This window comes from Barbus barbus, assembly GCF_936440315.1.
Source record: "Barbus barbus genome assembly, chromosome: 47".
Classification (NCBI taxonomy): Eukaryota; Metazoa; Chordata; class Actinopteri; order Cypriniformes; family Cyprinidae; genus Barbus; species Barbus barbus.
Genome location: NC_136725.1, coordinates 2,706,939 through 2,732,616, shown reverse-complemented (window position 1 = coordinate 2,732,616; position 25,678 = coordinate 2,706,939). Strand labels below are relative to the sequence as shown.

The 25,678-nt window shown below is 37.3% G+C and overlaps 1 protein-coding gene across 6 annotated transcripts in view; it reads right to left on the bottom strand.

Moving 5' to 3' along the window:
* Positions 1 to 25,678, bottom strand: part of LOC306865528 (peptidyl-glycine alpha-amidating monooxygenase B-like) — a 45,822-nt gene that overhangs the window by 6,019 nt on the left and 14,125 nt on the right. For 3 of the 6 annotated variants that reach the window (XM_079410191.1, XM_079410193.1, XM_079410192.1), the window contains exons 6-18: positions 24,088 to 24,179; positions 23,850 to 23,933; positions 23,590 to 23,638; positions 21,959 to 22,026; positions 21,717 to 21,797; positions 21,520 to 21,596; positions 19,654 to 19,757; positions 17,684 to 17,880; positions 17,439 to 17,489; positions 12,766 to 13,068; positions 2,554 to 2,683; positions 1,554 to 1,670; positions 1,252 to 1,324 (exon numbers count right to left, since the gene is read on the bottom strand). In XM_079410191.1, coding sequence (XP_079266317.1) covers positions 1,252 to 1,324; positions 1,554 to 1,670; positions 2,554 to 2,683; positions 12,766 to 13,068; positions 17,439 to 17,489; positions 17,684 to 17,880; positions 19,654 to 19,757; positions 21,520 to 21,596; positions 21,717 to 21,797; positions 21,959 to 22,026; positions 23,590 to 23,638; positions 23,850 to 23,933; positions 24,088 to 24,179 — 1,426 coding nt within the window. The remainder of the gene's footprint in view (positions 1 to 1,251; positions 1,325 to 1,553; positions 1,671 to 2,553; positions 2,684 to 12,765; positions 13,069 to 17,438; positions 17,490 to 17,683; positions 17,881 to 19,653; positions 19,758 to 21,519; positions 21,597 to 21,716; positions 21,798 to 21,958; positions 22,027 to 23,589; positions 23,639 to 23,849; positions 23,934 to 24,087; positions 24,180 to 25,678) is intronic. The other 3 variants (XM_079410194.1, XM_079410195.1, XM_079410196.1) reach the window with 1 other exon arrangement.

Below are 25,678 nucleotides of genomic sequence, written 5' to 3'. Positions count from 1 at the left end.
ACACTAGCGTTCTCTATTATTTTACTATTCTATCTTCTTGTTTTCTTTCTATTCATTATAAAAAAATTATAATTACTTGACCCTCTAATACTAACTCTCTCTATTCTATTATATTATATATTCTACTTTCCATTCTTTTTATTTATTATAAAAAAAAAAATGTTACATGTGCTGTGTTAGACTACCTGACACTTACATATTAAGACTTACTTATTTGTGAGACTTACTCACAGCACTTACATATTATTGCGCTTTTGTTGGTTTGATTGCTTCCTCATTTGTAAGCTGCTTTGAATAAAAGCATCTGCTAAGCGATTAAAAATAAATGTATTTTGTTGTGGCTTTGTGTCTGTCAGACCTCTTCCTGTCAGAGTTTCCTCCAGTTTTCAAGTGCATGGTGTAGTAAACGGTACTTTTTTAAAAAAATGAACAATATCAGAAAGAAACAGATAAACATTAGAACAAGAACACAAAAAAAGTAAAATAATAAATATTCCCTTCTGATTTACTTTTGCTTTTCTCATCACTTCAAAGAATCTTCTCTAAAAAAAGCCTTAAAGGGGTCTTATTATTATACTTTTTCACTTTTTGAATTTTAGTCAGTGTGTAGTGTGTATGTTTGGGCATAAAACGATCTACAAAGTTACAAATCCCAAACATACACACTACACACTGACTAAAATTCAAAAAGTGAAAAAGTATAATAATAAGACCCCTTTAAGGCTTTTTTTAGAGAAGATTCTTTGAAGTGATGAGAAAAGCAAAAGTAAATCAGAAGGGAATATTTTACAATTAGGTTTAAAGTTAAGGCATCGTGCTTCATGAATGTGGAATTTTCCTATCATACAAATAAAGTCCAGGGCATCCTCTAGGAAACGCTACTCACACTGTTTTTTATTTAGTTATTTTTGCAGTTTCTCAAGGAAAATAGTCATTTCATCATTTCAGTGCAGTATGATGGATAAATTGCTGCCATCACAACAGTGGAAAATTCTACACCTAAGTCTACACATCAACACAAGATAAGTGCAGCCTTTAGCAGCAACCAACATGAACACCGCATCTACATGAACCTTTGAAATCAATCTGGCATTGATGTTATAGATATCCATACATGCATTTTCTGCCACCCATCCCGGACTGTCCTGAACTTAACTAATTCACCCCACCCGGATGAACCTGGTTTCTCCAAAGGTTTTTTTATTTTTCACTTTTACATTAAGTTTCTTGAGTTCATTTGAGCGTCTTTACCTGATGAAGTGCTACATCGGTCACCCAGTAATTATCGTCCATGTCAGTAGTTATTCCATGCGGCATATAGAACCTGTTCAAACAAACATTTCATTGATGCATCAAAGATAGGAAATACAGCAAACAGCAGTACAGTGTCTACACTGCATGTGAAAACACACACATCCTCATTATAAACAATCTGTCTACAGTGCAAATGCAGCTTCATTGATTAGAAATGGCAGAATTCCCGTCTGTAAATTGCATTGTGCCTCTAACATGAACTGCAGACATGGTGCAATAACTGAATCTCATAGACTTACATATTTCTTCCTGAAGCTTTGAGCACTTTTCCTTTGACTGGATCCACCACCATGATTGTGGACTGCTGGATGGGACCCAGATCCTTCTGCTGGTAGATGCCATTGAAATTAAAGGAACTGGAAGGGAAAACAACTTGATTAAATCATCACAACATATTCTACATAAGCAGCATTCACCCCTTTAGAAAAATAGTTAACCCAAAAATAAAAATGATCATTGTCTTACCCTCATACAGTTCCAAACTTATATGATTTTTTTAATCTCTGCTCTTTCCCACACAATGAAAATAAATGTGGATCCAAAAAAGCTTGACGTACTTTGTGAAAGCCTGAATTATAGACTTTCATTCACCTTCGAAACCCGAATGAAGATACATACACAGAACAGAGCTTATTAAATATGGTCAACAGCAGCTCAACTGTACTTGTCTGATGCATGAAACAAACCTCATTGTTTCTTGTGGAAGCTCAAATGTGCTTGCGTGACATGAAATCTCACAGATTTTAAAGCTTCAAACGAATGCAGTCGAGCTTCCGCTTACCATATTTGATGTGCTCTATATATGTGTTGATCAACAAATAATCACATCAGAAGATTTGGATTAAATTGCTTGATTATATTTACAATATCTTTTTAAAGCTTGAAAAGATTTGCTTGCATGGACTTTCAATGGATGGACAAAAATGAATGAGAATATTATGAGAACATTAAAAATATTTTCAATAGTGCTCCAAAGATGAACAAAATGATCATGGGTTTGAATGACAGGCAAAAGGTGACAATTTTCATTTTTGGGGTATAACTATTCTTTTAAGCTACAGTACACAATGCAGTGGTACCACAGTTTTTATATAACCTTTCATCACTCAGTACCATTGTTCAGAGTCAGACAATGACAACTTCATGAGCACAAAGTCAGTGTTCTTTTTTTTTTTTCCTCTGAGCTTCTAGTTGAGAAAATCTTAAATGTATGGAGTGGGCTTATATTCCATAACGTACTTCATTCCCCATCTGTGATCTCCTCTGTGGAAGATGATCAGGTCACCGTTAGAGTTGAGAGCCAGACCAGACACCTGTCCCAGCTGCAGCTCTGCCTCGGGCCAGTCTGACACCTCCACCAGATGAGCACCTGTACGCGCACACACACAATCACAGGTTAAGACATACGGCCACACACTAAATACAGTGACACGAGTTCTGTATATGAACACTATATGAGCTGAACAATAGTGGGAAATGAGGAATTAATGTGGTTTGCTGAGTGCTAAAAACTTTACTCTGTATGTTTGTTAACATTTAACAGAAGGATTGGCCAGAACACTATACTTTTATAAGTATCTCTCCATTCTGAACACAAAGATTTCAATGACACAAGTATCTATTATATGTACAGAAGTCTCAGAGGTATTTGTACATGTACATTGTACATGTCACTGTAAATGAGTACTGTAGCTCTTTTCACATTTGCACAGTAGATTTTGGGGAAATAAATCTCAGGAATTTTGAAAAACATTTAAATATAGTAAAATGTGGTAAATATGATAAAACGGAACACACTATTATTAGCTTAAAGCACATGCAAATAACTAAAATATTTAATAAACAAACATGTACAGTGAAAGCAATGCATAAAGTGTGACTAACAATTGCTCCAGATTTGCAAAAGCCTGTGGCTATATATTCTGTGTGGAATTTATTTAAATTAGAACATACCTTAGGTTTTGTTTCTTGTATTAAGATAATTATAAAAACTACGCCCTAAACGAGAACTTTTAGTATTTTAGAATTGAACAAAACACCAAACCTATAGTTTTAGCCACACACTACGTGGAAGAATCCATAGGAATCTGTTGTTTTATTCCAGCGCATCATCGGGTCCGCTCAGTGTGGAAAGGCCTTAGACAACAAATGACTGATGCACTGTGTTATGAGCCTTAGTCATTTGTTTGTTTCCATTATGCCCTCTTGTGTTCTCTCTGTGTATGTGTATGTTTGTGTTTCAGATGGCCGGTTCCCTGAGATAATTGCGATTGGTTCTGCTCCTCACCTGACCCAGATATAAGGACTGCCCGAAACACTCAATCTGGGCCATTATTGTGCCGTCGTGTGTGACTCTGTAGTATGCCTTTGTGCGTTGCCGTCGTCATTAGTTGGGTGTCTTACCAGAGAGATAGTGTGTGGGTGCTTAAGACTGTGAATGTAATTCTGTGATAGTTTAGTTTATTTGTTTTGTTTCCATCTTGTGATATTCCTTGTTAACTTGACCCATGCCTGATTGACTACGAATTTGGATTCCGATTGTGAATTGTTTACTGGTAACTTGTATATATATTTTGTAAATAAGTTTTTGGTAAGTTAAGGGTTGTAAGGGGTTAGACGCCATTTTATTTTGAAACATCTTTTCTCATTGTTTTTGGCTAAGGGAGTCAGGTAAGTTGAAACTATTTTAGTTTTCTTTATTTTGGTTTAGAAAGTATAGAGTGTTTACAAAAATATATTTTTGTTTGTTATTTTGGCCTTGTCTGCCCCTGAAGCTAAACCCTTATTTATAAATCAATTCTTGTTATTCAACATCTCTCTCTGGTATTGAGACTCTTCTCCTGTTACGGCTGACCCCTAGAGGTCAAAATCAAAGCTGTTCAGGTATCAGATCTGGTTCAGGATGAGTTTCAAATGACAGCACAAGTGCACTGATGAATGACACTCTTTCATTATAATAGCTCACAAAGCATTAAGTCAAAGACGTCCCAAATAAAACTGATTCATGAAATGCATTTGACTTGGTTATGAATGAGGACAAGAGCAATGACATACTATCCAACAATAATGCAAGATTATATATATTAATTCTGAACATTCACTAATAAACCTCAACACAGAACACATGCATATTAAATGAAACACTGTTTGCATTACGTATATTTCCACCACTGTCTGACCCACAACAATAGAAACAGTAAATTAAAAAGAAAAATCACATTGACATAAGTATTCAGCCATAACACTTTAAATTTAGATAAGGTGCATCCCATTTCTCTGGATCATCTCTATTGATTCTGCACATTGACTGGAGTCTCTGTGGCACATTCAGCTGTTTGAAAATGAACACGCCTGTATATATATAATGTCTAATAGCTGAAAAGACATACAAAAACCAAGTGTGCTTCTCAAAGCTGCATCCTAGTAAAGCTGTGTCCTTCCCAGTCCAGTCCTTCTGAGACCTCCAGACCACACAGCTTCTCAGCATTTAATGCTAGAATGAGACGTTCTAATAAGTCCACTTGTTAAGTCTTAAAAATGTTCACCTCTACAGTCAAGCAGGGAAAATACTAGGGCTGCCCTCGACTAAAGATTTTTTTGGTCAACTAGTAGTCGTTCATTTTAAGCATCAGTCGACTAATCGCACATTTATTAATAAACCATTTAAATCATAATAATGAGCCTTTAATTGCCTTCATAAGCGAGTGCTCAAGCATAATGATTATGAACGAGTCAGGAAAAACAGCTAGGAGGCTGCATTAACATTTTAATTTATTGATAAACTAGTGCTTTCTTTGTTTTCGGCTTAAGAGATGAAGTTGAAGACACGGACTCGTCATCTCTGCCTGTATGCATGTTTCATACGGATTACATAATCTGAAAATATTTGTTTTCCATTTCAATTGGTTCATTTAAAAGTAGACATTTCACTCTCTATAGATATAGATATATTTTTAATGTATGTAAGGCAAGTATAAGCAGAGTTTTGCGCTAACGTTCACAGAGACCGAGACGGCAGAAAGCGCATCCTGTTTGCTTTTAATATTTTACAAAAGCACAATGTTTTGTTGTTATTGTGAGAGCACACAAATAAATGTAGAGTCTTTAAAGATTAGAAATATGTGACCTGTGCTGGCAAAATGAGTAGTAATGCGCACGGGCTAATTTTGAGCTATGGCAAAAAAACAGTTCATTAAGCCCTCGTTTAGCTATCTCAATGCTCCAATGAGTAATTAAACATCTAAAAGTATCTTTATTTTTATGTTTTCTGAGAGGAGTACCTTTTCTCCACTTGCTTCTCGCACTGACTCTCATCTGAAGCGCACAGATAAAGACAACAGACGGCGCTCTATCCCGATACATATATACACAGATTTACAGTAGGCTAAATATATTTAAGTAGTCACGCAAACACAATCTGTTATATCTTAAGGGAACGTTTGGGGAACTTTTGGGGAAAAACATTGGATGTGTAACATTATATTAGATCCGTGCATTACACTATGTCTTAATAGGCCGTCTGTCTCATTAATGTTAAAGGGGACATAACACACACAGTTTCACCCAATCTCATGTTAATCTGGAGTACCTATAGAGTAGTGCATCCTTCATATCTCCAAAACGTCTTTAGTTTTATCATATTTATAAAAGAAAGATACAGCTTTAAGATTCTCTCCGAAAAAAGCCGAGCTCCTGGAGGCGCACCGTGGGTGGAGTTAAAGAGTGAGCACTGATCGCCAACAAAACAGACATTTGATGCCGTTTCGCTTACCACCTGCAGTTCTGAATCATGAGGGAATATAGCTGGGACTGCTCCATCTTTCAGTATCAAACGATGCGCAAATCCAGTGTCGAACTGGGACTTGTTTATAAAACGTTCGTCAACAATACACTTGAGAAACTCCGTGGCGGCCCCAAAAAAACAAACTGCATCCACTATTCACGTAACGTTAGGTTCTTCGGGAAGCTGACCAAGGTTATCTTTCCCTCACAACCAACAACACACTTCTTTAGAGACATTCTTCCCGAGTGAGTCCCGTGCAGTGCAGCTGAATGAAGCGTGTTGATGGGTGCGCTCTCGCTCTGGTCGAGTTCTACTGTCGTTTATGTCATGAAGAGCCACGATTGAATAAAACTCTCCAAAACTTGTACGGACCCAGAAGTCAGATTTTTGGCACAGAAATACTCTGTTCTACGTCCAAATTGTTTTTTGAAACTTTGTCCATGGTTAGCATGAGAATCCCCCCTTTAATCAAAAAAAATAAAAGAAAAGAGGGAATCACTTGCTGCTTGATTGAACTGCTTGTAGTTTTAATAATCAATTTATTTTTAATGAACACACAAGTGATTTTTACATTTTACAATTTGTTTTTCTTACTTGAATGCTTATGTTTAGATGTAAAATGAAAAAAAAAGTCGGCAATTCACTTGTTTCTTATATTTGTTTTTATTTTTGCATTGGTTCTCATAATAACAAAGAAAATAAAAAATAGCTATATTGCGATTATTAATCTAGTAATGATTATTAAGAAAAAAAGTGTGAGGAACGATGTAATGTTGCTGGGTGATTTTGCTTTGAAACCTTCAGAAAACTTTAAATAGTTTTTTTCCTAAATTTACTTTGACTCCATCGACTTCAAACAGGCGTAGCTCAATCATTTTTCGTCCGATTCCAACAAATCAGACATCATTTTGAAGGTCTTTTAATAGAGTCTTTTATAATATTTTAATATAAAAATAAAAATAACTAATTTTTTTTAAATTTGCTCATTTTGCCAGTACAGGGCACATATGTATTACTCTTATCTGTATGAGCAAAAATGAGGGAGCATTTTAAAAGCAAGTGAGCGCACCGGCGCTTATACTGCTATACTGTTCAGCTTCCGCATAGACTCTTGAATAGCGCACATTTTTCAAGGGTAACATTAGATTGCGGCCATGTGAAGTTGCTTCTACTAATCTATTTCAGATGATAAGCCATAAATGATAGGCGAGCGTTTGGATGTCCTGCCCGATGTACTGTATTATCACAGACCAGCCGTTAATGATCTGTCCGTCATGGACTGCGTGACCTCATCACTTCCTGTGGATTTAAAAAAATATATTTCTGCAACTAAGTGACTAATACAATTTTGGTCGACCAAGCCTCTTCTTGTCGAATAACGGTTAATCGACTATTAGGGGTTAGCCCTAGAAAATACTATTAAAAATATATTTTGGAAAAAAAAACTTCTTTATACTATCTGACTTTATATTAATGCAATACAGTAAATGACAACCATGTGTGGTCTCAACACAACAAATGCAAACAAGGCATTCATCTCCGAAAACATTCAAGAACTCGAGGGAGCAAAGTGCTGCCTTATTTTTCTTTTTCGTGAATTGGAAAATGTGGACTGTGGGTGTTTCAAGGACGGAATGATTTAAAATATGCCTTTAAACTATGCCAAGTGAAGGATGTGAAACAAAGGCTGCCTCCCAAGGTCCCTTCAAACTGAGATGGCCTTCAACGGAGCATGCTGACGTGACTGCCGAGCTATGCAGTGTTACTTAGGATGAAGCCTTCTGACTGAGAAACAGCCCAAGCCGTGAGGTCACAGGAATTGCCTGCAGACCTCAGAGATGGACTGTGTTGAGGCACAGATTTGTGAAAATCCACAAAAACTCTGCTGCAATGAGCACAGTGGCCTCCATAACTCTTAAATGGAGTAAGTTGATGCAACCAAACCGCTCGCCTGGCCAAACAGAGCAGTTGGTAAGAAAAGTCTGGTTGAGATCCAGACATCATGGGTGGAAATGGGAGAAACTTACAGAAGGACAACTGTCACTGCAACACTACACTGATCTGGGCTTTATAGCAGAGTTGCCAGACGAAAGCCTCTCCTCAGTAAAGACACATGAAAGCCTACTTGAAATAAAAGCACCTAAAGGACTCTAGACTATATCTAAACTTGATTCTCTGGTCTTATCAATTCCAATTCATGTGTGCAGGTAAACCAGACACCGCTCATCACTGGCACAATACCACCCCAGCAGTGAAATGTGGAAAGCACTGTCAGTTTGGAAGCAAGGCTGAACACAGCAAAATATAAAGATATTCTTAATGAAAACTGGGTCCAGAACAGAGCTGGGTAGTAACTGATTACAATCTGGATTATGTAATCAGATTCCAAAAATTAAGTACTTGTAATTACATTAATTAAAAATTTTCAAATACTCATAATCAGACTATAGTTACTTTTTTTATTGATTACATGATTACATATTATTCACACAATGGCAATAAATTATTCATAATTTGTTGATTCTCCCTAATTCCACTTTTCATCTACTAAATATTCCTTTCTAAAACAGCCTACCGCTTATATACACTCAGAAAGACTTCCAGTTGTTGTTGGACATTCTCACAGAGATCAGTCATTCATTAGTCAGGTTATCTCGCTCTGTCGGCGATGAGGGATTCACATGTGATAAATGCAGGGAAATAGTTAGGCTGACAGAGAATGTTTCAGAATTAGAGACACGCATCCAAACTTTAGTTGAGGATAGTAAGAATGTGAGGGCTGTAGATACTGCTTTGGATGCGACTAGCTCAGGGAGTCCTGTACATTGTTCGGTTCCTGTTGAGCCCGTGCAGCAGGGCAGCTGGGTGACTGTGAGGCGGCCTAGTCGCGGGTCAAAACACCGCTCTTCTGTTCCGATCAGAACATCAAACAGGTTCTCCCCACTCAGTGACCCTGAGAAACCTGATGAAAGTGCTCTGGTTATAGGCAATTCTATTGTACGGAACGTGAAAATAGAGACACCAGCCACCATAGTCCAATGTTTACCGGGAGCCAGAGCGCCTGACATCTTGGCAAATTTAAAAGTGCTGGCTAATGCTAAACGTAAATTCAGTAAGATTGTTATTCACGTCGGCGCTAATGATGTTCGACTTTGCCAGTCGGAGATCACTAAAAATAATGTTAAAGAGGTGTGTGAACTTGCAAGTACAATGTCAGACACTGTAATATGCTCTGGTCCCCTTCCTGCTTACCGGGGTGACGAGATTCATAGCAGACTGTCGTCACTCAATGGCTGGATGTCTAAGTGGTGCACGCAGAATAACATAGACTTTATAGACAATTGGACAAGTTTTTGGGGCAGACCTGACCTGTTGAAAAGAGATGGTGTTCATCCCTCCTGGGGTGGTGCTGCTCTTCTCTCTAGAAATATGGCACATATAGTCTTAGAGTTCGTACTTGACTAACTGGGACCCAGATCAGGAAGCAGACAGACTGGCTAAACCGACCGTCTGCTAGCCGCTTCACGTCACAGAAGTCAGTTAATTCTCAGCACATAGAGACTCCTTCACCTAGATATCACACTATAGAGACTGTGTCTGTTCCCCGAACTAGAAAATACAGGAAATGTCCAAACCAAATTAAGAGTAACAATTTAATTGATGTTCAAAAAATTCAAAATGTTTACAATACAGAGAAACAATTGATAAAACTTGGCTTACTGAATATCAGGTCCCTTTCTACAAAAGCACTTTTTGTAAATGATTTGATCAATGATCATAACCTAGATTTGCTCTGTTTGACAGAAACATGGCTAAAACCAGATGAATACATTACTTTAAATGAGTCCACCCCCCAAGATTACTGCTATAAAAATGAGCCACGTCCAAAAGGTAAAGGGGGAGGTGTTGCTACAATTTATAGCAATATTCTCAGTATTTCCCGGAGGGCAGGCTTTAAGTATAACTCGTTTGAAGTTATGGTGCTGCGTATAACATTATCTAGAGAAACATGTGTTAGTGATAAATCCCCTGTGATGTTTGTACTGGCTACTGTATACAGGCCACCAGGCCACCACACAGACTTTATTAAAGAATTTGCTGACTTTCTATCTGAGTTAGTACTGGCTGCAGATAAAGTCTTAATTGTTGGCAATTTTAATATCCATGTCGATAATGAAAAAGATGCATTAGGATCAGCATTCATAGACATTCTGAACTCTATTTGGGTTAGACAACACGTTTCCGGACCTACTCATTGTCGAAATCATACTCTAGATGTAATACTGTCACATGGAATTGATGTTAGTGGTGTTGAAATTCTGCAGCAAAGCGATGATATCTCAGATCATTATCATGTCTTGTGTAAACTCCATATAGCTAAAACTGTAAATTCTACTCCTTGTTACAGTATGGTAGAACCATCACCTCTACCACAAAATACTTCTTTGTAAGTAATCTTCCTGATTTATCTCAATTCCTCAGCATATCCAACAGCGCAGAAAAACTTGATGATGTAACAGAAACTATGGACTCTCTCTTTTCTAGCACTTTGGATACAGTTGCTCCTTTACGCTTAAGGAAGATCAAAGAAAACAGTCCGACTCCGTGGTATAATGAGCACACTCGCACCCTAAAGAGAGCAGCCCGGAAAATGGAGCACAGATGGAGGAAAACAAAACTAGAGGTATTTCGTATAGCCTGGCGGGAAAATGCCCTATCCTACAGAAAAGTATTAAAAACGGCTAGATCTGATTACTTTTCGTCTCTTCTAGAAGAAAACAAACATAACCCCCGGTATTTATTCAACATAGTCACTAAATTAACGAAAAATAAAGCATCAACAGGTGTTGGCATTTCCCAAAAGCACAGCAGTAATGACTTTATGAACTACTTTACTTCCAAGATCGATTCTACCAGAGATAAAATTGTAACCATGCAGCCGTCAGCTACAGTATCGCATCAGATAGTGCACTATAGATCCCCTGAGGAATAATCTCACTCATCCTCTACTATAGGAGAGGAAGAATTGTATAAACTTGTTAAATCATCTAAACCAACAACATGTATGTTAGACCCTATTCCATCTAAACTACTAAAAGAGCTGCTTCCAGAAGTCATAGATCCTCTTTTGGCTATTATTAATTCATCATTGTCATTAGGATATGTCCCCAAAACCTTCAAATTGGCTGTTATTAAGCCTCTCATTAAAAAAACACAACTTGACCCCAAATATCTAGTTAATTACAGACCGATCTCAAATCTCCCTTTTCTGTCAAAGATACTAGAAAAGGTAGTATCCTCGCAATTATATTCTTTCTTAGAGAAAAATAGTATTTGTGAAGAATTGTAGGTGGGGGGAGTGAATGTCCAGCGCTCTCTCCACCCTCAATACCACGACTGAGGTGCCCTTGAGCAAAACACCGAACCCCCAACTGCTCCCCGGGCGCCGCAGCATAAATGGCTGCCCACTGCTCCAGGTGTGTGTTCACTGCTGTGTGTGTTCACTGCTGTGTGTGTGCACGTTGGATGGGTTAAATGCAGAGCACGAATTCCGAGTATGGGTCACCATACTTGGCTGAATGTCACTTCACTTCACATGTAATGCAAGCATTCCCAAACTTTGTCATCTGAACCTCTTTCCCCTAATATATTTATTTGAAGTATGCCTGAAATTTGTAAATAAATATTTAATAATTAAGCATCACATTTGCGTGTTCATGGTTCTCATGCAGGTGAACAAATAAAATCATTTATTTTAGTGTTTTATTTTGATTGATGTTATTCTAAAATGACTTCTATTCATTTTACATTTTTTAACTAACTACAATTTGTGTCATGTAATTTAGAATCAGAAACGGACTGCAATTTCTAAAATTGCTAAGTAATCTACCCAACTCTGGTCCAGAACACTCAAAACCTAAGATTGAGCTAAAGGTTCACTATCCAACAGGACAATGACCCTTAACACACAACTCAGACGATGAAAGTGTGGCTACAGCTCAGAATCCCAACCAGAATCAAAGTGTCCCAGTCAGAGCCTGGACATGAACCCAATAAAAACTTGAATATGGCTGCCCACTGATGTTCACCAAACAACCTGACAGAGTTTGAAAGAATCTAAACAGAAAAATGGCAGAAAATCTCCAAATCTAGGTGTGCAAATTTTGCCACATCATACCAAAAAATACTTGAAGCCGTAATTGCTGTGAAGTAGAGTTAAGAGTCTGAATACTTATGCAACATGAAAATGTGAAAAATTATTGGTCTGAATATTTTCTGAATCAATTGTATACATGATTGTATACTCCTGAAAATCTCTCTCTTCAAAACCAACCAAAAATAACTCATCTTGCTCACAGGGGTGATGTTTTGACCAACAAGATGAAAGCTTTTAATGCATCTTGAAATCTATTCTGTAGGAAATTCTCATGTTCCATATTAGAGAATTATTAAAACCACATGCTATAATATTACACGCTAAGCAAACACTCAAAGTATAATGACAGCAGTGAGCTGGGTGGAAACAGGCTTCAAATGGAAAACAAATGGATATGTGGGAGACAAACTCTCAGTGTCTCAGTTGAGGCCTAAGCTCAACATCCACACAGCACTGGATACATTTATGTCCTTGCTTTTTGTTGGGGTAAAAAAATGAGGCCGAAACCCACCTGGTTGGTCCCTCTGAGCCGCCCCTGTGGTCGGCTGTCTGGCGGGAACCGTCCTGCTTCTTGAGGGGCTGACAGTGGACTCTAACTGGTGAAACTTGTGCACTCTGTCCCTCACCAGAATTGCATCCTCTTTTGTTTTGTAGCCTAAACGTGGCCTGCCCAGGTCTTTTTTTTGCATTATGCTATCAATCTCTGCCATCAGACGTGTCTGGGCTCGGGCCGCCTCTGCGGGGCTGTACTTATGCATGTGGACAACGTTCTCCCTCTCCCCCAGCAGTTTAGAGAGAAGGGAATAGAGGTCACCTGCACAGGAGGAAACAGAGGAGGAGAAGCGGAAAGACAAAAGAGGAATGGTGGTGTGAATAGAAAAGTGAGAAAGTCATTGGAGTGGAGGAAAGGAGGCTGTGCTGGTGGTGTTATATGTATTTGATATACTGTGCTATTTTTGTCTGTCCTTTACAAGTGTTGCTTAGCAGATTGTATGATATGCCCAAGTGCGATCTTGTGTAATCGGCAGAATGTGCAACATAAACAGCCTTTTATTTATTAGACGGTCCCACACAGTACATCTATTCTGATATTAGTGTTCTGGCATCTTCACTGGCATGCAAAATAAAAAGGCTGCACATCATTTATCAAGCCTGAAAAGGTTATATCCAAATTTGAAACTTATGTCATGCTCATCTACAGAGTATCTGCAGTAATGTTGTCAAAATTACCAGTCAGTACTGAAATTTTAAAAACATCCATTTCCCGCTAACAGCGTGTTCTTAAACAGCGCTGATTGGCCATTGTGTTCACACGCTCAACAGATATGACTGTGATTGGCTACAATGATCATCGCTTGACGCTCTTCACCAAGCACTCTAACAGCGGATCCCTAATATATCTGCATATAGACGGATCCGCTGACAGATGCCTGCTTTCAAATGACAATATGTTATGATGCCAGGCACATATATTTTGAGGATCAGTGGCTCAAACTGGGAGAGAGGGCACAACCCTGAGACAATTGTCCATGGTTATATAGGGATGGTTAATATAGTAACCATCCTTATATTAAATTACAATAAAATAGCAACAATTTTAGCCTAAAAATGGCCTCAACTACTATGTACAATAAACACAATATTTTTTAAAGTAAGTGCATAGTAGTTAAGGCCACTTAATGTAAAGTGGGACACCTTTAACTTATTGATTAATAGATTAGCACTGAGGTGGCAACTGCTTGTGGGAGATGGGATGAAATTTCCTCAGATTACCTGAAAGAATTGATGATTAAACTGTCAAAGATCTGCAGATGGAAGATTCTTTGACGAAAGAAACACAATAATTTGATGTATGTTTTCATGAACAATGTGAGATTTCTAAGTGACCCCAAACTTTCAGAATATGAGCAGATCCCTCCCTGACAGTAAACTAAGAAGTTTAGTGTGCTGAACCAGCCAGCACCGTCTGGGACTCCAGCATCTCATTGATCAGTAATATTGGATAAGTATCAGTGATCGTCTTTCGCTAAGGCCTGGTGAAATGTTCTTTCAAACAGAAACCTCTAATGGTCCTAACAGGCTACTTTCGTAGATGATATTCTGGCTTTTTACAGTAGGTCCATCTTATGGTAACTTTACCTTTAAAGTGCCCCTATTGTGGATTTTTGAAAATGACCTTTCATGCAGTGTGTAACACAGCTCCAAGTGAATGAAAACATCCTGCAAAATTTTTAATTGCACAATGTATAAAGTTAATGTCTCTCTCTCAAAAAAAAAAAGAGTCAACTCTGAATCATTGAAAAGAGTTGTTTTTAAAATGAATCCCAAGCGATTTCATGTTGACCTCAACATGAAACATTATCATATGGCCCGCTCACTTGTTGGTCTTTTCGTGTAGATCCGAATGAAAATGCAAATTCATTCTTTTCCACTTTTGGATCGGTAAAAATAGCTGTTTCCCCGGTAATGCTGTACACAAAGCAGCACTGCTCACAAACACTGCTTTATCAGGCATTATAGGCATGATGACATGAAAATGAGACCAATCGACCAATCACCGCAGATTAACGTCACATAAAGGAGGGGTTTGGAAAAATGAATCGTTGAGTGAATCGTTTGGGAGTCATTGAGCAAGTAAGGTAAAAATAAATGCATATTATAAGACAATGAAAGTGTTTTTTGACCTTTTATGCATGTCAACCTGTTGTTGGGGACTCCCAAAACCAAAATATGAACTTTTCATTACCCATAATAGGGGCACTTTAATGTGTCTCTGTTTTGGGCATTTCTGCCTTGCACTCCCAAACAGTCCTTCTTCACCACAGTACTTTGGTGATGGCACCCCTGATAAATTCCTTCCACTTTAGGATCAATGTTGTTTAATTTTCTATATACCAGGTCTTTCTCTTTAAAGTCTGGCTTCTGTCACACACAAAGGGCTCTGTAATCACAAGTAAATCCCTGAAGCATTGCCCAGGTGTCTTTACCATTGTAAACCGCTGTACCACAGTAGGATACACCTGATGCACCCTTCAAAACACCATTGTGTTGTGTCTCTGTGTAGGCTCTAGAAACACTCATCCAATTACTGGTCAAATATATATAACATACATTAAGGGCCAACTGTGTAGTTAGCAGCAAGGCCCTTCTCTGACTGCCAGTGGTGAAACATTTGATAGATTTCCACTGAATCTTGGACATCAACACAAATAAATCCAGATAAGTCTTCTAAGACAACTGCCAGACACCTCCTACAGGGCAAGAAGAAGATCCCATTACCACTGGAAAGATTTCTCATTGGTCCAAATGTTGTTTCTTATTAACTAATGGCCTTTCAAACCATCTTAACTCACCCCAAGGTTCAGGTCAGAGGCCTTTAAAAAAACTTCAAGATGTAGCAAGGTATTTTACTGGCCATGCAACAGCTGTGGCTTAAACAAATATAGCCAAGTCTCTACACATATCTTTACACAAAATGTATGCAATCCTTGAACAATTCCAATCCAACAAAATCATACTTATTTAGAGAAATAATTATTATTAATGACAGCTGTCTGTAGTACAACAATCCATACAAATGAAAGCATGCATGATAGGTCCACCTTTTCCAATCACGTGTGGACTCTATGCATTTAAAACAATCCTAAAAGTGTTGTGGAGGTGGTTTGGGAAGCGACTAATGCATAGGAAAAATTCAGTCACTGTTCTTGGCCTGGCTCCACAGGGAGATGTTAATACATAACATTCATAATTCTATTCTGTTAAAAAACATTAAAATACCACAACATGGAAAATACCAAGTCGGCACTATACACAGCCATTTCATTAGCATAAATAGGATTCATAGCCAAGCCTTCTACTAGGAAGGGGTATAAATTTGTTATGAACCTAAATATAAAGGCAAAGGATTAAATTTTGCATAAATGAGATGCTGACACTGTTTTTAATTCATGCAGAGAAATCTCTTGAGACGTTCCAGTGAGCTCTCAGCAGGTTCGAGATGTGTAAATGGGTCATGATGACATATTATTTTTTAATAAATGTGACTCTGGACCACAAAACCTCTTAGGTCGCTGGTGTATATTTGTAGCAATAGCCAAGAATACATTGTTTGGGTCAAAATTATCAATTTTTCTTTTATGCCAAATATCTTTTAAATAAAGATCATGTACCATGAAGATATTTTATAAATTTCTTACCGTAAATATATCAAAACTTCATTTTTGATTAGTAATAAGAACTTAATTTGGACAACTTTAAAGGCGATTTTCTCAATATTTAGATTTTTTTGCTCCCTCAGATTCCAGATTTTCTAATAGTTGTATCTCAGCCAAATATTGTCCTATCATAACAAACCATACATCAATGGAAAGATTGTTTATTCAGATTTCAGGTGATGTATAAATCTCAATTTCGAAAAATTTACACTTAAGACTGGTTTTGTGGTCCAGGGTCACATATGATTATTTTCCCTGAGGTCAAGTTATGATGATAATTTCCCTAAAACAGTGTTAACTTAAAAATGACCATTTTAAACCCTGTCTTTGTTGATGAGAATTAAACATTTGCTCTATTTTAACACTACTGAGCACTGCATCAACGCCTCCAGTATTAACTTACAAGCTAAAAAATGGAAGAAAACATGATTTTTATGTCATGACCCCTTTAAAACAAATCTTCGATAAACAAACATGTCAACGTACACAGCTGAATTTTATTGACAGCTAGATGAAGTAGTAGATGATGGTGTTTTTTTGCTTGGTTTCCATAATATCCCTTTCTTTGAAGTTACTCATGTCACTAATAAATCATATAATGTGTGAAGTGTTTAACATTTTATCAAGCCTCGTGCCACTCAAAACCTGTTTGATTTTTTTGTTCCATTTGGACATCTCCCTTATCTGACACACTCATGTCTATGAGCCTCTATTTATGAGTTGTACTATTAAACCACTGTGTTTTTCACAATAAAAGAATGTCATTCAGCCACTGTGTCTGTCAAATGTTTTTCTTCTTGTTTTAATCTGTAGCACTTTGGGATTCTGTGTGAATATAAAGTGCATTACAAATAAAATTTATTATTATTATTATTATTAAATGAGATTTGTAATGGTATTCCAGCAGTGATTGTGTGTTTCAGTCTTGATCATCTCTGTAATATGAAAGTATTTTTAAACATCTTACCCTGATTCAGAACTTCCTCTTCTATCTTGGGCTCCTGCAGCTTCACAACATCTGTGGAAAACAAGAAAGAAATAAGAAAAAACAACAATAACAAAATCAAGTATATTTAATTTGCGAAATATTAACTGGATTCTGGTTTCACTGGATTATCCCTAAAAGTAATGCATTTATCCCATGATATAAGACTTCAGTCATACTGCCCACTCATAGTGTAAAATCTTCAACCGTCTATTTTTGGATGGTACCTTTATGAGGAGCTGACTCATGCTTCATGGACATCATATGGTCTGGACTGACTGGGATGGGAATATTGGCCTCAGAAGGGATGTTTCGGAAGAGCTCACTACTGCCGTCATCTCTGCAGTTCATGTAAGGCTCACCACGGCTGTTGTCCATGTAGTACATGATGTAGAAGTTACACATCTCATCACCGGAGGTGCCTCTGTGAGGAAGGAAACAATGACACATGAACAAACTACTAGCACAAAATGACAAATTACAGCATCAAAGCTGCAAGTAAACTGCAAATAACCAACCGAACTGCATTCAGCTCAAATGACACACCCACAGACCCTCTCAAAACATATTTCTCAAAACTGCATACTCCAGATGGGTTTCCACTGTTTTTGCGGCTTAATTAGTAAAGCAGATTTTGGTTTGTTCTCAGGCGCACCCCTAAATATCAAGAAAAAAAAGTTAACTGTTCCTGGTTGTTTTATACTTAGATCAGCTGGCACTTTGGTCAGAAACGACAAAAACACTTGCAGTGCTTGCAAACTTTATTTTTATATTGCTGCATTCCAAATTGTGTCAGAACAGCATGATTCATATTCAGATCTGACCCCATTTAATTTATGCAATGCTTACTCCTATTACAAAACCAATGAATAAAATGTCCCACCCATTCTTTTTTCACTCAGACTTTCATCACAATAAAGAAATTGTGCACAACTACACGATTTTGTCAAAAAAATGTTGATGTCTTTTTGAAACTCAAGTTTTGCTGTGTATGGCGGCACAATTTGGCCAAAAATCCTGTGATTATACAACAATATGACTATAAAATAATAACAATAGTAATATAATAGTATATATATAGTATAATAGTAATTTTATTTTACAGTACAACTGTAATATTACAATACTAATATTTAATTTAATCACTTTTAAATGTGTGAGCTGCTCACGCATAAAAGAAGACAGTGCCATACTTCACTTTGAAACATGCAGAGATATATATATTCAATCACACCATTTGCAATTTGATAATTGCACTAAGGCAAATTGCAATTTTATTATGCTTAGTCATACAGCAACTTTTACATGGCACATTATATCCTTCAGATCTGCATCAAGTTTGTGAACATTTTATATTTTGGTGAGTAATATAATAAAAAAGACCACATCCATAACTATTAAAAGTGCTGCCCCTAATTTGTTAATATGTAAAAAGATTCAATAAGATTCCAACATGTTTGTTGCTTGAACTCCTAATTACACTTCTCATGGGGTGCACAGCACTGTATGCATAATGGGACCAAGCATTTGCAATGTATTTATATATGTGCACTTCTGTACATATGTCTCTGGCATAAGTGGGCAGTTCTTGGTGCCAAAAACCAGACTGTACGTCAACAGTCATCTTTACATCGTTATCTTGTGGACTCGAGTTGGGTGTGTGGGCGAGAGCGCTGGGCTTCCTGGGAGATGCGTCAATGCACTATTATGTGCTCTCCCTATCTCCATGGTAACAGGAACGGCAGGGCAGAGGCACACATACGTTCAAGGAGTCACGCTCAAACGGAATATGATGAAACACAGAGCCAATCTACTGCGTGTGTTTAATCACTCTTTAAACACCACACAGAAACACACACAGTCACCACCTGTCTCACAGTGTCACTCTATCAGATGGACATAATAAGAGAGGTGGTCAGAGACACAATGACACCAATCCAACACCATGCAAACTCAGTGAAATGGAGAAGCTGGAAATGTCAACTGCATGCACAATATCACTTCTCATCTAACACACTTACTGCCACAGTAACTCTACATAGGAATAAATGAACAAAAATAAAAGGTGAACTCTCCCAGAGGAAATCTGACATCGATTACACATTTAAACAATACTATTAAATGTTACAAAACAGTAGGAATCTAATTAAAACAACAGCACAATAAGAATCAATGATTGGCCAGGACATGGACTTACCCGATTTGGGTAATAGTAGTTCTTCCTTCTCCTGTGAACACACAACGGGCTGCCAGTATGTCTCCATTTCTTACATCAATGGTGTTGGTGACAGGATAAAAAGCCTAAACACAAGAGAAGTTTAAAAGTTAGCTCAAACAAAAAACAGAAGTGGATATTGTCATCCTCATGTCGATCCAAACCCATAAGACTTCCATTCCTCTTCAAAACACAAGCCAAACATTTTTAATGCAACCTGAGAGATTTCGGCTCATAACTGAAAGTCAGTCAAGGTAACCAAAGCTTTCAAGCTTCAAAAAGTTCATGAAGACATTGTAAAAGTAATCCATTCTGAATAGACACGTTCACTTAATAAGAATAGCAAACAGAAGATCAAAAGTGCTAGCTTGCCAAGAAATATCTTCATTTGTGTTTCAAAGACGAACAAGAGTCTAATCTGTTTGCAATGACAAGAGGGTGAGTAAATGATGACAATTTTCTTTTCTTTTTTGGTTAACTAAACACCTTTAGCATTAAAGGAAACCTATTATGCCCCTTTTTACAAGATGTAATATAAGTCTCAGGTGTCCCCAGAATGTGTCTCTGAAGTTTCAGCTCAAAATACCCCACAGATCATTTATTATATCATTTTGAAAATGCCTATTTTGAGTGGAAGCAGGAACAGGCTGTTTTTGTGCATGTCTCTTTAAATGGAAATGAGCTGCTACACCCCGCCCCCTTTTCCAGAATAGGGCTGTGCCTTTACAGCTTGTACCTCAGATACTCTGCTAAAAAACATCTGTTTGGTTTTGATTATCATGTCTATCACGCTGAAATCATGCGTTTTAAAGCCATATCAATTTAAACTTCTGATATTCGGTTTTCGGAGCACACGGGTCTCTGCTAATACGGCAGTGTCCGTCAACAGTCGTGGGCGGGGCCTGTAAAACATGACATCACATTTTACAGATTCTACGAACGGCTTGTTCTGAGACACTGATTTAGATTTTTGGGGATTAAAAAAAAAGGAGCAGGTGGATTTTTATGTGCAAAAAAATTATGTGGATTTTTTGCACATTTATGTTCAAACGACATGTAAAAGTGAATTTTGCATAATAGGTGCCCTTTAATATATTTGCAAGCTATTCACATCGCCAGTCATTCGCAAAGTTCTACGCATCTCTGCTTATTGCATGTTTATGCAGTATATACCTTGAATACAATTCCAATACGAAACCCAATTATTTTACAGTATACAGCATGGCACCAGCAATGCCAAGGACAGGTCATGGGTTTCATTCCCAGGGAATGCATGGAAATGTATTGATTTAGTGCAAAAAAGTTGCTTTAGGTAAAAACATCTGCCAAATGTAAATGTGTAGATGTTGTCTTTAAAATATCACATTTAACCATTTTCTTCACAGTATACATGGGACAATATACTGCTTTTACATCTTTAGAATGGGGACCATTGCAAGAGTCCCTTGGCATTGGAAAGTTAAAAAATTAAACCTTGATTAGTTGATTCAGGTACATTAGAGTTGGAACTATACAGCAGTACTACACAGTCAAGTGGCTCTCCAGAAGCAGCAGTTGTCTAAACAAGAAAAGCATGCTGGACTCTAGTAATGCATACTATGCATATATGTGTGCACTCTACATGTATGCATGCATTGATATTGTGCTTACTGGAAATTGCTCTTACTGATAACCTTTGTAAATAACATAAAATGGAAACAGGTCTGACAGCAGGCAAAATATAAAACACCAACGGGTCATTAACATGACTGATAACTCCTATCAGAGACAAATGATGCATTAAATTCCCTCTATAGATGCCACGTATTAATCATGCTTGATCGGCAGAGTGGACACGTTTAGACATACCTGTGGCAACAGTGGAGACTGGCGTCCAATCTGAGTCCACTGTCCATTTCGAACCCTGTACCCACTCACGACTTTACCTGAAGAACAAGACACACAACAAGACCAAGATATGCTAGCACCATAAAATGTAAAACAATTTACTAAGACTAAATAAGAACTAGTTGATGTAAATAAATGCAATAAAGTATGTATCTCACCGAGGCTGTGTGTGTGTGTCCTGAAGGCAAACGGATACATCGGGGAAGATGGGTAAGTGCAAGCAATGTCTGCATTGGTAACTGCAAACACCAAAAACATCAGACGGCATAAATGAGATGACAAGCACTGCTAACCAATCACAACATTCAATGTAAAGCTCAGACACTTCACAACCCCAAACGTCTGCAAGATTATTAGTGCCAAACTGGAAAATAGTTAAAATGTCACAGATTGGGTGTACCTTTCTTCCCAGGAGGAATGACAGTGTCCACAGACATCATCAGATACATGCCAGCAATAAAGGGCTGTCTGCACAGAGCACACAACAGTCATCACATTGAAATGAATTAAAAAACACACTTTTATTGACATATTGCTTACATATTACATCAAATTTACAATCTTAATATGTATATGACTATGTAAGGAATAACTAACAGCATCACATTATTGAAAAATAATGCACACCTTAAGTAGTAAAAATACTCAAATGTATTTTAAATACATCTATTTTGTGTTAAGTATAATACAAATACATTTACATATGTATGTGCTTAATAAAAATACCCTGCAATTGTACTTTTAGTATACTAAACTGCTAACTTGGAACAACCGATTTTGTGCTAAATGCACTTTAATGGTGCAAAAATGGTACTGAAATCCAACTGTTTATATCAGTAAGTCTTAAGTGATGTCAATAAATGTGTTAATGGATTTGAAGTATGCTTAGTATGAAATATATTTTAAATAAATTATGGCATAGGTTTTTTTTTACTACGGTAAACATTTCACTTTTAAATATAGCATCTACCCTAAAGGTCCTTTGTTTTTTATACAACAGTCACCATGTGAAATAAAAATAAAAAATCTTTTATTGATTCAGTTGTAAAGTGAGGATGTCCTAGTGGATGACTTGTTTACGTATTTTCTCAAGTGTATTGCATTCTCACCAATTTATGTACCCTTTACAAACATAACAGGGGTACATTATGCCGTTTAAACTGTTTAGCCTGTATTTTGTGGTTTCTCCACTCACGTTAAAACATGCTTTAGCAGATCAATGAGAACACAATGGACGTAATGGAAACAGGCACTCTCCAGTGATATATACACAGTAGAATCACTCTATCGACCTATCAGAATCAAGGAATTGAACTAGCAATTTTATAAAATAACAAACTAATGCATTGACAATAATACTGTGTTTTTCAGGTTCCATCAACACATTCATATTTTCCAAGACATGGATGTGGCCCATTTTCCAGTTGCACCTAAAATAAGTAATTGTGCCCTTTGGCATGTGTGACATAAATTAGGACAGACATGAGCTGAACTAGAGCTGATTCAGTTGCTGTTTTTACTCATGCTCAATCAACACTTTATTTCCTTAGCTGCAATGAGCAATGTTTGACTGTGCTTTTTTATCTTTTTTCATCAAATTGAAGTTATAATTAACCCACAGATTCTCTGAAAGCTTGAATAGATGCTTTTTTCTCAGTGTTACAAGGTTTCAGAGAACTTAACAGCTGCTCGTATATAAACCTAAACAATTTATCGACACATTAGAAGAACAGGATACAAGAGTTACAAGAGTTCTTGAGATCTATCACCACAGAAGTACTTCATTCGCAATAAATCCATACATAAATTTGGGTTGTTTATCACACAAAGACAAAGTCGTAATTCTTTGATAATCTTCCTTCTTCAAATCTCATTTTGCAAAAAAGCTCAGTCATGTCAGGCTTCACATCAAAGAAAACCATTCTTGTTTGGAACAACAGGAAAGTGAGTAAATGATGACAAAATTGAACAAGTAGGCTACATCTTATGAATAAATGACTGATATTCTTAGATCTAGTGGCGATAACGTACCGTTTAGAAGTCATTCTTAAAGTGAGTCCTGAGCAGTCTCTATGATGATCTAAAATCAAGACAAGATAAACACATCAGTCACATCTCATGTCACCAAAATGCTGTCAGACATTGTGCAAATACTGCTGTTTTATGTAGCAAATGGCACGTAGAAAACAATTATGTCACAATGAGAGGAGAGTGAGTAAATGTTGATGAAAATATTAATTCTGGACATTTTCCATCATACATAGTGCATGCTTACAGACATCAGTATTTACCTCTGAAATTTTTGATATCACCATAGTGAATTTGCAGCACAAAGTAGTTAATTCTGGTCTCTCCTCCAACTTTAAAGCCAACATCTGAAAAGAAAAAGATGACTTCAGTTTTTCATTGTTTTTCAGAGAAGAGGCATTTACTCATGATCACTTGTAAGTTATAACAGCACTGGCTGATTGCTCTGGCTGCCGTGAGACAGAGATGAGAGAAAGAAATGATGAGGAGACAGGAGAGCACCTTTGGGCAGTTTGGTTGGAGGAGCATTCCTGGCCCAGGCATACATGATCTTGGCCTGATCCCTACACGTCCCCAGCTCTTTCCCACAATCCCTAAACAATCCAACCAAAATGTGTCAGAAATGAATCATTATTACTCATTACAACACATACATTTGCAATATGGTCATTCTGTGTCAGGAATCCTTTACACAGGAATCGGTTTGTCTATTAGTAATAGCAAATCTATTAGTCTATAGATCTATTAGTAAAATTTGTAGACTTTAACAATCTTTGTTTCATTTTTTCTCATATGCCAATGGGGAAAAATCCGTAGTTTTTGGTAGTGTATCCAAACACCCCATCATGCCACTGCACTGGGGCTGCAGATGACTCATGACCTCTCTGAATTAGTATTTCTGAGCATTGGCCAGGTTTGGTATAATTAGTCTCTTTATTTTCATGCTGATCCTCAGCGCTTCTGAAGCCTCACATCTCTCACTATGAAAGCACGCCATGCAAGCCATGAGAAGCACCCTGCAGTATCTGCACGATGAATTTTTTATAATACTTGAGTGACATTAAAGAGTGAAGCGATTGGAATATGGAAATCCACACGGTGAAGACTGATAGCAGGGAAATGACACTGTGGTTAAAATGAGACAGACACTGTATACCTCAGATATGTTTCAGCTTTCTCAAAAACCCTGACTTTATACCAAGAGTATATGTGCCTTTTTGATTATATTTGGGGTTACTGTATTGAGGATTGTTTATCAGGTAATATGGCTGCTGTACTGTATTTACTGGAATGTAATATATCTAATCACACAGCTCATGAAAACTGAAGAAAGGATGAGAACCAAGCCTCCATCTCCCCTCCCTTCAGGTCATCTCAGATGCTGTTGTCAAGGTGCAAATGGTTGCTGTAGTAACAGCCAGTTTTCTTACTTTTTCTAAAGGGAAGCGGTAGTTGTTGCGGCACTGGCCAGAAGAAAGCTCAGATGAGTTTTAATGGCACAATAATATGAATTAATAATGAATTCATAACCAATTATTTTGGCCACCAATGTATATATATATACATACAGAGACAAATGTCATTAAAACTGTAATGTTTCTTGTGCCCCTCGAATCACCAAAAAGAATAATAACAACAGAAGGTGTTTCCCGAGCACTTCTACTTTCCCACACCCATCTGTCACTGGTCAGATAAACAGATACTGTAATCCAGCCTCAAACTCACACTTTTGGTTGAATCAGAAGCTAACAAGTCAAACTGCTCAAATAAAGAGATTGATGTTCTGAAAGCGCCACAAGGTCACAGGAGCTCAAGCTGACTGTGGCTTATTCATACTGACTACACACATAAAACACAGACAGGAGTCACACTGAACAAATGCAACACTTCATCACTAACAACTGCAATTACAGTCATTTGTGCAACTGTTGCATGTATGCACAAACCATTCAAAGCTTTATTTGATCATTAATACAAAAAAAGTAATATTGGTAATTATTATTACAATATATAACAGCTTTCATTTATTTGAATACATTTTTTATATATTTTAGCTGAAAGCTGAATTTTCAGCATCATTACTCCAGTCTTC